The 12,103-nt window shown below is 35.6% G+C and overlaps 1 protein-coding gene across 2 annotated transcripts; it reads left to right on the top strand.

The window, feature by feature from the left end:
- Window positions 1–1,518: 1,518 nt before the first annotated feature.
- On the top strand, window positions 1,519–12,103 carry LOC111788867 (TOM1-like protein 4). Of its 2 annotated transcripts, XM_023669427.1 has the most exons (12): window positions 1,519–1,652; window positions 1,746–1,820; window positions 2,252–2,318; window positions 2,408–2,559; window positions 4,157–4,235; window positions 5,430–5,528; window positions 5,672–5,785; window positions 9,404–9,552; window positions 10,233–10,314; window positions 10,639–10,724; window positions 10,879–11,070; window positions 11,301–12,103. In XM_023669427.1, exons 4-12 carry the CDS (start codon window positions 2,450–2,452, stop codon window positions 11,869–11,871), a joined length of 1,482 nt encoding a protein of 493 aa, XP_023525195.1. In that variant the 5' UTR covers window positions 1,519–1,652; window positions 1,746–1,820; window positions 2,252–2,318; window positions 2,408–2,449; the 3' UTR covers window positions 11,872–12,103. The 2 variants fall into 2 exon arrangements, with proteins under 2 accessions (XP_023525195.1, XP_023525194.1); XM_023669426.1 differs by lacking the exon at window positions 2,252–2,318.

The raw sequence follows: 12,103 nt of genomic DNA, 5'->3' as shown, positions 1-12,103 counted from the left end.
TCATGTGGATTTGTCTTTTTCCATCATCGGTTCTCACATTGCAGACTTCTGTTGATTTTGGTTTCTTTATCAAACCTAAAGTATTTTTCAATTCAATTGTAATGAGATGAGCCACACACCATTGAGTTTGGTTAAGAATTGAGGGAGATATTGTCTATTAATGTGAGATCCCACATCGATTGGGGAGGAGAACGAAACATTTTTTATAAGGGTGTAGAAACCTCTCCTAGCAGACACGTTTTAAAAACCTTGAAGAGAAGCCCAAAAGGAAAACTCATAGAGAACAATATTTGTTAACGGTGGACTTGGACGAAGGCTATAAAGCTTTCTCTAATGAGTCTATATCAATTTTAGTTTGTTAATATTAACCATTTAAACTATTTATTCTTACGCATTAGAATTATTTGATTCAATTAAAAATTAAAGTAAAACATTGTATAAGAAAGAAAGAACGAGAAGGAATTATCAAGTTGTGGAACCTGATGTTTACTTATGGATTAAATTTTAGCAAATGCTTGAAATCATCAATATAAACTCCTAACGACCGTTATCTACAGGGGCAAGCTTATGCTCAAAGTGGACAATATCATATTATTGTGGAGAGTCGTGATTCTTAACACAGTATCAGAGCCATGCCCTAAACTTAGCCATGACAATAAAATCCTCAGATATCGAACAAAGATTGTGACCCTCGAAGGTATAGTCAAAAAGTGACTAAAGTGTTGAACAAAGCGTGTACTTTGTTCAAGGGCTCCAGAGAAAGGAGTCGAGCCTCGATCAAGGGGAGGCTGTTCGAGAGCTCCACCAGAGAAAGGAGTCGAGCCTTGATTAAGAGGAGGCTGTTCGAGAGCTCCATATGCCTCAGGGGAGGCTTATAGTGTACTTTGTTCAAGAGGAGAATTGTTGAGGATTGTTGGGAGTGAGCCCAACCTTGACTAATTTAGGGAATAATCCTGGGTTTATAAGTAAACGAATACCTTCATTGATTTGAGGCCTTTTGGGGAAGCCCAAAGCAAAGCCATAAGAGCTTACGGTGGACAATATCATATCATTGTGGAGAGTCGTAATTTCTAATAGAGTTTTGCCATCACAGTGTTTGATAATCATTTGTTTTTTTAAAATGATTTTTTTAATGATTTTTCTCGAATGATTTTTAAGCACATTTATACTTTTTTTATTTATTTAAATTATATTAAAAATAAAAAAACTCTAAATTTAGTAATTTATTTAGGATTCGTTCGTACTTTTTCAAAAATTACAATAATATCCTTGACCTTAGTAAATATTTCAAAATTATCCAAAATGATTATTGAAATATATTAAAATAGAAATTCATTTAGAATAATAAATGAAAAATCAACGTTGAAACACATATTACAATCATGAATGTATCATTGTAAGTCACGGTCATGATATGGAAAGATTGTTATTTATTTTTTAAATAATAATTAAGAAAAAATATAACAAATTTTAAACGGAGAAAAACAATAGTTCCTTATAGAAAAGATAATTGGAAGTAGAAAAGTAAAGGACACCAAAAAAATTCATTCCCACCGCCCCGAGTTCAACCTCTCTGCTTCGATTCTTCTTCCCATAAATAAACCCATCGCTATCCATTTTGTTGGTTTCAATTTGTTCTCCCAGTTTGACCGGTAACCTTTCTCTTCAATCTCCACGCTTCTCTTTTCAGTTTTTAAATTTCTATCATACCCTTTCCTCAAATCATTATGTTACCCCGATTTTAGGTTGCGGATTTGTATGAGTGGATCCCAATTGTGGCGCAAGAAAGTTTCGAAATCTCCTGTTGGTTTAGCGAAGAGGTGATTTTTCTGCTCTAGTTTGGAGACCCGGGGTTAAATTCTATTTTCATTTTCAAAATTTTAGCTGATTAATTGAATTCTATGTTGCCATGAGTGCTTTGTTGATGATCCAATTGGTTCTTGTCAATTTGGTTGCCAATTTCTTATGTCGTTGGGCTTGAAAGAGGATTGGCTGGTTCTAATATTTGCTGGATTCTTTTTGCTGCTTATTGAATCGGCTGTTGCCAAAGTGCTTTGTTGATGATCCGATTTGTTCTTGTCAATCTGGTCGCCAATTTCTTATGTCGTTGGATTTGAAAGAGGATTGGCTGGTTCTGATATTTGCTGGATTTCATTAGGGCTTATTTAGAATGTCTCCGTAGAGAAAATAGTTTTTTGTTTATTCCATTATTATTGGTCGAATGTCAAATTTCTTCTAGTTTATATATTAGGAGGTCAACTGTGTCGAGGATTGACGTATCAATTAAGCAAACAACAATTGAAATCTGCAATTCATTGGTTAATCTTCCAATCCACATTTGACTTTGTTCTATTTATGTTAAATTAATTAAAGGAGCGAGATTATGATGAGTTGTATGTATCTTCAGGAAGTTGACGTGAGAAAAAGACTTCGGTGAGGGAATAGAAGAATGGCCAATACTGCAGCAGCCTGTGCAGAGAGGGCAACCAGTGATATGCTGATTGGTCCAGACTGGGCCATAAACATTGAGCTATGTGATATTATTAACATGGACCCTGGGTAATAAATTTTTATTATTTTCCCTTTTTCAGGTTAATCGTACTATATTTAGATTGAGGAAGTGCAACTTTGTTTCTCCTAATGTATTTTACAAATTTTAAGAGACATCGTCTATGCCATTTTGTAATCCTTTTTGTCTCTTCTGTCGTTTCAGACAGGAATTGTTAAATTTCATCAAAGAAAGTAGGATATATGAAATCAGAACCAATGGGTCCACCCCGGTTCAGGAACCAAGCGAAAATCATAATGAACTATTTAAACTGAAAAGATGAAAAATAAAATGAGGCTAAAAAAGTTTTTTGCTATTTAGTCACAAAAAGGCTACAAACTTATCTTAAACTAAATGATGCTTTTAGCATTAATGTACTAAATTTCTTGTGATTTCTTTGGTGGTTAGGCTTTAGAGAGGAAGAACTGCCTTTTTGCAGTTGTAATGTTTCAGTTGTTTATTTGGTTTTGTTATTGGAGACAGATGGGAGAGTATTTTGATTAATCCAATTTTTTTACTAATTGTTTAATGAGGTAAACTTCTTGGTTTGTGCTTGCATTTTCAAGGACATTCTCTGATGATTATTACATACTTTTTCTAATTGGAAACAAAAATTGTATTCGTAGTTTTGGTTGTAATTTTATCAGATATTTGTAATGAAGTCCTCTGATTTAGAAACACGGTGAAAGAGAGAAAATTCCATTTCATCAAAAGAAGTGCTTGAATTAGCTTAAATGCTCATTAATCAAAAGACTTCAATCTTGTTTGGATTGCAACACTTTGCATGATGATCTCTTAATCCATTTGCTGAAAGACATATTTTGGTGAATGACTTACATGCAATGACTTACGAGTTATGATTAAACTTGTGACTAAAAGTTTCCCTTTCTCAATGCAACAGTCTACATTGCATGAGAATCATTTTGTGTTTTCGTCATAATATTTCTCTTTTTCTTTTAATATTTTAAACCTCTCATCATAACCTCACATAGAGTAGTGTTAAATAGTCGTCATTGAGAATAGTCAACATGCACTTAAGCTGACCAAAATACTCACAGATATAAAAAACAAAAATTAACCTCATTGGCTAGTTCAATGCCCCTCTTGGATATTTGTAATCAAGGATTTCTCATTCTTTTGAACTGGAGTCCTTTCTTAATTATGTAGTTTGTTAGTTTTCTGCTTTTCTGGCTCCTTCTATTTTGTATTTGTCCATTCTTATATTGCCCCAGTGTATTCTTCTATTTTAATTCAATGAAAGTTGTTTTCTTCATAAAATAAAATAAACCTCATTAGAGCATGTTACTTGAAAATTTCTTTAATCTATTTGCAGAAAGAAATCTGTTGAATGAATGAATGACTAGCATAAAGTTCTTTATGCTTAAATTTGTGACTTAAAGAGTTTCCTTTGCTTAATACTAGAGAGTGCACAATAGATTATTTCCGTTTTAGTTGTACTGCTTTTTTTAAAAAGTTTTATTGACGATGGTTTGAATCTCATATCCCACTTTTCTCATCTACATCATTTTCATTTTACAATCAACATGCTTATTCTATTTATTGTGATGGTTTTGAACTTTGATCATTGTTTCAAATTGTCAATGTCAGGCAAGCAAAGGAGGCCTTGAAGATACTCAAGAAGCGGCTTACAAACAAAAACCCCAAGATTCAGATTTTGGCTCTTTTTGTAAATTTCTCTTTCCCTTGTCGAATCAAATTTTATCGAGGAGTCACTTACACTTGCATGTTTTAACTAAACTAGACCATGACACTGATTAATTCATTAAATCTGAAGCTATTGTGTATTATACTTGCATTGACTATAAATTTTTGGCTAAATGTACAAAATATCCCTGATATTTGCCCTCGGTTTTAAAAATACTTCTGTTTTCTTAAAAGTTGCAATATTACCCTTGACCTTTCATAAAAATCATAAAATTATCTTTAGAGTATAAATTTGTTGCGCGTTGGAAAGGTCAAGGATAACATTGCACTTTTGAAAGAATATTGGATCTTCGGTTGTATTCCACCAAAAGAAACCACTCCTTGTAGAAGTTTTTTTTCAAGATCAAACGGAGAAATTGGTACTATCACACTAGTTCAACACACACAAGAAGCTCATGAAAGCTGAACTCGTATCATTGGCAGTTAAGGAAGAACAACCTTGGAGAAAAAAGTGCGAAAAAATTGAATGTATTTTCCAATTAGTACCCTTTATATAAGAGAGACAACGAATCACAAAACCCCTTATTTATGCATTGTACTTTTACTTTTAACTTCTGGATAAATATTCTCAATATCTTCGGAAGAACCTCTCTTCATCTAGGGAGGTCAAGAGTTTATTGGACATGGTCTTAATTTACTATCCCTTCAATAATGCACAAGCTCTGTTGTGGACTAACCTCAATGTGACTTTCGCGAAATCGAAGAGTTTTCCCAGAAAAGATACAAACTCATTCTAGGCTTTTCAACAATGTAGTTTACCCTGCTATTCTTTTGGTGTAAAATTGTCTAATACTTTTGATTCCTATTGTCATACCTCCCTCATTGCTAATTGGGAAAGTTTTTTGTAAGCATCATAAATAACACATCCCTTTTGATAATTTCAAACATCAATGAAATTGTCTCTTACAAAAAAGGAAAAGAAAGAAAGAAAGAAAGAATAGGGAAAGTTTAAAACAAGGGGCGAAGTTCAAGGATCTTTTTATTGTTTATCCAAATTTTCCTTTGTAGATTTGTGGTTTTTCTGTATTCTCTCGATTGCTCCATTATGTTTTGGTCACCCATGTGTAATTCGTTCCTGTGTGAATGATTCGAGGCTTTTTTACCATATCCAATATGTAAAGCTCACTATGTCTTCTTTCAAATATTAATCATATAGGCCTTGGAGACTCTTAGCAAAAATTGTGGTGAGAATGTGTTTCAGCAGATTATTGAGCGTGACATCCTGCATGACATGGTTAAAATAGTGAAGAAGAAGGTGATTTTCTATATTGACCTATAATAAAAGGACTTGTCTATGTGGTTCCATTTTGTTTATTCATTGGTTGTGCTGCTTTTTTCTTCTTTGCAAACTCAGGCAAGCATAGTAATGCTTTCTTTCAATATGTTTCAATTTTGCAGCCGAGCTTGGATGTGAAGGAGAAAATATTAGTTCTAATAGATACATGGCAAGAAGCATTTGGGGGACCAAGGGGAAGGTATCCCCAGTGCTATGCTGCTTATAATGAATTAAAGGTAGGTAGTTTTTTTTCTTTATTCATTCTTTCTCGAGCCTGAAACTCTGTAGAGTGATCTTCACTTGCTTTATAAAACTTCTTATAGCGATCAGCCGGAAATTATGTATAGTGGCCTTCACTTGCTATATAAAAGTTCTTTAGCGATCTCATTCCCTTAAACAGAAGATATTTTGTGTTTTTTCTTCTTAACCCTTGTCCAATAGAAGTTTAACTTAGCAATTGCCTGAATCAAATTATAAATATCATTTTCGTTGGTTTCTATTTTGAATTATTTCAATTCATTCGTTTGTATGCCAGCTCTGCATTGAAACTCTTAAATTTCATGTTGTTCCTGATGGTGTTAAATTTTTGTTTGATGCTTGTATAAGATTTATGTTGCTACAGGGCTTCTATATTGACATTCCTTCGTTTTGATATAATATCATGATATAAGTAAGCAGTTATTTATGCATCACCCACAAACCTGATTAATTGTTCTTTAGGTGCTACTTGTATCTCTAATTTTCTCCATAAATTCTCAAAAGTCGTTGTGCTAAGAAGTTTGAGTGTGCATATATGCCAAAGACCCGAAGAAGAAGCCGTCAGCAAGGAGAATTGATGACCAAAGAGAAAAAACCTTCAATAACATCTGGACTGTGAAAAGAGAATAAAGAGGCCTTCAAAAGAATATGTATACCACCCGAGGAGGCAAAAGAGGGCAGCCTGAATTATTCCTTTTAAGCTACAATGTAGATTTGGAGAGCCTTCTATCAATAAGAGGGAATATGGTTCTTTGAAGATAACGAGGGGGGATTGGCTTTGAGAATGGAAGATTTGACTGTAGCTATTTCTTTCATTGCTTAGAAAAACTCGGACATTGAAGTTGAGAATTCTTTCATGAGGAACCATAAGATTCCTATTTGATTGAAATGGAGATGGGTGCTTATCATGATTGACGGGAAGTGTGACGGTTTAGTAGCTCTCTAATGATTGAGTTTTTTTTTTATTTTATCTTATTATTTTTTTCCCTTTCATTTTCTTTTGTTCCGAGGGTATGAAGCTAGTGAAGTTCTTTTCAACCTTGATGTGGGTTTCCATGTGATCTAATTATTAGAGGACAGGGTTTTAGGAGCATATCTAATAAAGCCACCACAAAGCATTGCTAATGCCAAATGAGGGATTTCAAGTTCCATTTTTGAGAGGGTTCCATCCTTCAATCATTTGGGTTGATATTGATAAAAAAGGAGATAGTATTATTTTTCTTTTTTAGGTTTAAAGCAGACAATGGGAGCCACATTTGATTTTGGAGGACTCTTGGGCGTTGGAGATACCTTGTCCATGTGAATGTTCCAGCTTTATTTGGTTTATATACGAAAGAAGGAGAGGTTATTGGTGATTGTTAGAGGGCTGTATCACAGACTTGGGACTCTGGAATAAGCAGAAGACTCGTTAACAGAGGGATGCCTAGATGGGCAGAGCTCTAGAAAATTCTAGATGCAGTCTGAGTAGCTACTCAGCAAGATAGATTGCTGTGGAAGATTGATTCCGTAGGATCCATCATGGCAAAATCTGCGTTCATCTTACTAAGCCAAAAACGAAGATGGAAACTCCCCTGGTGCATGAAATCTGGAAATGTGAAGTCCAAAGAAAGTCAGTTTTCATATAGTCCTCCTTATAGAAGTCTTGAAACCTGCTGATAAACTGCAAAGGAAGTTCCCGAGTTGGTTGTTATCTCCCTCATTCTTCTGTTTGTGTTTGAAGAGGCTGAATCCTTGGGATCACATCTATCTCAATCGCCCTTTTGCTCGGTTGGCTAGGTCCTCCCTGTTGGCAGATTTTGATATGGCTATTTGCGGTCCTGGAAAAGTGGACCTTTGGTTATTGGAGAGTCTGGGGGGAAGTTAAACGGGAAAGCTAAAGTTTTATGGAATCATGCGGTGAAGGCAATTCTTTTCTCATTTGCAAGGAGGGACACCAGAGGATCTTTGTGGATGGAGTGACATTAGTGGATTCTTTTTGGAGTATCATACAACATACTACATCTTGGTGGTGTTTAAACTATAAGATATTTTTTTTCATAACCTCCCTATAATTACTAATGATTGTAAGGCTTTGATCGTGTAGCTTTTTCTGGCTAGGGATTTTCTTCCCTTAGCCCCGATGTTGTTTGTCTCCCTTGTGTGCCAATAATATTTCTCAAATTTCTTATCAGGAAAAAATAGTTACAATAAAACTTTCATATTGTAAGTGAAGGTTTCTTGCTTGGTTCTTCATTCACATTCGAATAGAAGCTAGTTGAGGTGGAAATACTTTTGCCTGGAGAAAAGAAACTAGTTGAGGTGGAAGGCGAGGCTTTGGTAGGCTATTCCTTTACATTAAAGTTTGGCATCATGGTGGGAGGCACATGGGTAATCTTTAATGAGCGAGAAAGAAGACCAACCCAAAAGATTTTTGCTTACAAGTATCATGACGTTTCTTTTCCTACGGGAGTTACCAAATTTAACAAGCTCAATGGTTTTCTCCTTCTCTGTTGGGGGGTTCTTCAATTTTAAAAACCAAACCCACATATTCATCACCTCTAATTCTCTATTTCAAAGAATTTGATTCTGCTACCTCTAAAAGCACTGTCAATCTTGATGATGGGTCTTCTTTTGCACAATCACAACCACAGAGTTTTGCTTGAAGCTCCAGCTCACGGCAATTGAAGAGTAAAAGAAAACTAGAGCAGGGGTCAGGGAGAGGCAGAAGGGGGCTTAGGTGAGGAAGAATAAACCATGGAAAATGTGGGTGGCGGACAGAGAGGAATTCAGGAGAGGACGCATTTCAAATAATGCAACTGAAATTTTTGGTTTCTGGGTTCTGTTAAAAATGATTATCAAATGGGTTAGGTATCTAGAAATTCTTCCATCTGGCTTTTATCGTGCAATTGTCTGATGCTCTTTTATTATGGTGTTAATGGTCTGAATTTTGGTGGTAGGAGTCGATTATTAATAGAAAGTGATTCAGAAATTGGACAAGAAGCTGAAGTGCCGAGTGCAGAACGATTTACTTGGTCGAATAGTAAATGATATAGAATGCCTTCCTTTCAAAGAGAAAATTGCCGCTTGGTTTTTGGACTTGAATCTGATAGAACTAGGTTTTGAAAGATCCTAACCCACAGATCCTAAGAAAATAAATTTTATAGATTTTTTTTACCATTTGTAAGAAACTACACAGGTGGTGTACTTCATAGTATGATAAGAATAAAATGGTCTCTGTTGGTTTTGAAGATTTTTCGCTGCTTCTTGAACCTGAGATGAGTCTTCTTTATTAGGAGGGAGGAATTCGTTTATTTGTTTGTAGTTTTGGGTAGTGATCCCTACTCTTTAATAATTACTAATTAGGAAAAGGTTATGTGATTATTTTGGTTCTGGTTGTGAGAGAATTGGTATCATTCCGTTCTCCACTCCTTCCTATGGTGAAAATTAAGTGGTGAAAAATTACCCCTCACGTTACTTCAATTTTTTTCTCATACTTCTAAAATTGATCTTTTTCCTGTTTGTGTGTGAATTGATGAAATCTTCATTCGATTTCTTTTTCCCTTTTTGCCACGTACCGATCATTACTTCCATTCTTAATTGAATCTGGCCTTTCACAGAATGCTGGAGTTGATTTTCCACCACGAGAAGAGAATAGTGTTCCATTTTTTACTCCACCTCAGACCCAGCCCATTGTTAATCAACCTGCTGCAAGCTATGAGGATGCTGTACTTCATGCCTCTCTCGATTCTGATGTTTCTGGCCTGAGGTACTTTGAGCTCATTTTCTCCTGTGTTTGTTCCTGACATTCAATAACCATTCCACCACTAAATCCTCTGCATATCTGTTTCTGTCCCACTCTTGCATTATTTGAATTTTGCATAAAAATGTTATTCATTCTACTTGTGTCCTCCTATAGCCTTGTGTACATTTCTCTCAGAAAGTTTTTGGTCTAACTGCTGTCTATCAAACTGAGTTTATTACGTACTCAATAAGTTTAACAAATCAAATAACTGAACCATTTAGAGTATAATAACATATAAATGATAGATAAACCAAAACAGTAAACCACCCACAAGCTTTTAGTACATCATCCACCCACATGATTAATCCACCCTCGTTTCCCCATTGATTGGTGTGGCATTGCCCCATGGTTTTATATCATCACATAGAAATGCAGTAATAGTTACCCTTTGCAGCCCCTGTGGTTCTTTTAACGTTTTATAACGTCAATCCGCTGATGATGTGCAACGGCATTGGTTGTTCATGTTTTTTTTTGGTCTATGCTACGATATAGTTCATGGAAAAATTGCTTGCTTTGACTTGAACCCTTGGGGATAATTTTGGCCGGTTCTCTAGTTGTTAGATATGTTCTTAATATACAGCTAGTTTTCACTCCTATTTGATGGGCAAAGGATTACTACCAATTAATAATTTTATTTATAACAGCTTGCCAGAGATTCGAAATGCACAGGGTCTTTCAGATGTGCTATTGGAGATGCTTGGTGCTTTGGACCCTAAAAAACCAGAGGTAGGTTATCTGTACATCTTCTATAGAATGAATTTGTAATATAAAATTTGTTTAAATTAAGCCGATTTAGTACAAATTTCCTTTCAAGATGCAGGAAGTTGTGTAATATTACAAACTTATCTACTTCACTCTTGTTGTGTTAAACTGCTTGAATAAAATAGGCACAGAACTAGCTGAAAAAAAGATCAAATGGTTACTAAGTCAATCAAATAAAAACAAAACAAGGGTAGTACTTCTGTAGGCGATATGTCCCTAATATCAATTAAATTTTTTCATGTGTATGTGCTTCATTAACACTGAAGAAAACAAAATGTTCCTTGACAGGGCGTGAAGCAAGAACTGATTGTTGACCTGGTTGACCAGTGCCGGTCTTATCAAAAGCGTGTCATGCTGCTTGTAAATAGTACAGCGTAAGAGTTTTCTTTACCCAGCCATTTTTTTACTTTATTTTATTTTTATAAGAAACAAGGGATGCATATTTAGAAGAGAGGTATAATAAAGAAAATGATGCTTTGTTTACCTTATCCATACTCTGTATACTGATTATTGTTTTCACTTCACCAGAGATGAAGAACTTTTATGTCAGGGATTGGCTTTGAATGATAGTCTGCAGCGAGTACTTGAACAACATGATAATATTGCGAATGGAACTACTACTAGGAACGCAACAGGAGCTGAATCATCATCTCTTCCGATTATAAATGTCAGCCATGACGATGACGAATCAGAAGATGATTTTTCACAGTTAGCTCGAAGGTATTTATAAAATTCTCTCTACGAAATGATCTCCATTAAAATCTCTGCTGAGTGATTACAGTGTTTCTGATAGTTTGAGACTGGGCTTGAATGTTCATTCTTGTTAGGAGTTAGGACATGATTATTGTATAGAATTGTTAGATCAAAACATTTGAGTTTCTAAACGCCCAACATTCTTCCCATTTCATATTTTCATGGAAGTTCAATGTATGCATTGTAATTCGTTGCAGAAAACCAGCCAGCAGTAATACAGAAGGAACTCGTGTTGGCCCTCTTCTACCTCCTCCACCATCATCAAAGAGGCCTGTTGTTACAGGAGGCAGCGGCGTGGTTGATTACCTCAGTGGTGATGCTTACAAATCAGAAGAAACATCAGAAACCTCTCGTCCACCGTTCACTGTTTCAACTTCAACCCCGCCGTCTTCTTCTCCCCTTCCCCATGTTGAACGCTCTATCCCATCACAGCCACTTCCCACTGGACAACCTGTGTATGATGAACCAGCTCCCACGAGCAGGTCTGCTGATCCGCTGCCTCCAGCACAATGGGGATCACAGTCCCAAAGCTCCTCCTTTCTTCCACCACCACCATCAAAATATGATCAGAGACAACAATTTTTCGACCAACAAGAAACTCATGGGTCAGGTTCGTACGATAGTTTAGTCGGACATGCACAGAGCCTCTCTCTCAACTCACCAACCCCAACTAAGCAGGAAAAGCAAGAGGATGTACTATTTAAAGATCTGGTTGATTATGCCAAAGCTAGGTCGTCGTCTTCGTCAAAGCCGAACCGATCTTTGTGAACATTTTATTAAAAGATGAAATTAATTGGTGTTGGTACAGATTATAAAGTTGCGTTTAGCCCATCAGGTCTTGCACCAAATTGGAGATTTATCAATTACCAAATTATATGTTGGAATAGGAAGCCTGGTTTTTGGTTGTGTATGTATGGTTTTTCTGGGTTGTGAATGGATCGAGCACTTTGTTGCATATATTTGGCTTTTATCTATCTATTTATATATAATTTATACCGTA

The sequence above is a fragment of the Cucurbita pepo genome, chromosome LG02, assembly GCF_002806865.2.
Source record: "Cucurbita pepo subsp. pepo cultivar mu-cu-16 chromosome LG02, ASM280686v2, whole genome shotgun sequence".
In the NCBI taxonomy this organism is placed as follows: domain Eukaryota; kingdom Viridiplantae; phylum Streptophyta; class Magnoliopsida; order Cucurbitales; family Cucurbitaceae; genus Cucurbita; species Cucurbita pepo.
The sequence above is the reverse complement of the archived record's forward strand: the minus strand, read 5'-3'. Positions and strand labels throughout refer to the sequence as shown.

Coding starts and splice junctions, on each gene's coding strand:
- LOC111788867 (XM_023669426.1), top strand. CDS start 2,450: ATGGCCAATACTGCAGCAGCCTGTGCAGAGAGGGCAACCAGTGATATG. Junction 4,236..5,429: donor TTCAGATTTTGGCTCTTTTT/GTAAATTTCTCT, acceptor TTAATCATATAG/GCCTTGGAGACTCTTAGCAA. Junction 5,786..9,403: donor CTGCTTATAATGAATTAAAG/GTAGGTAGTTTT, acceptor GGCCTTTCACAG/AATGCTGGAGTTGATTTTCC.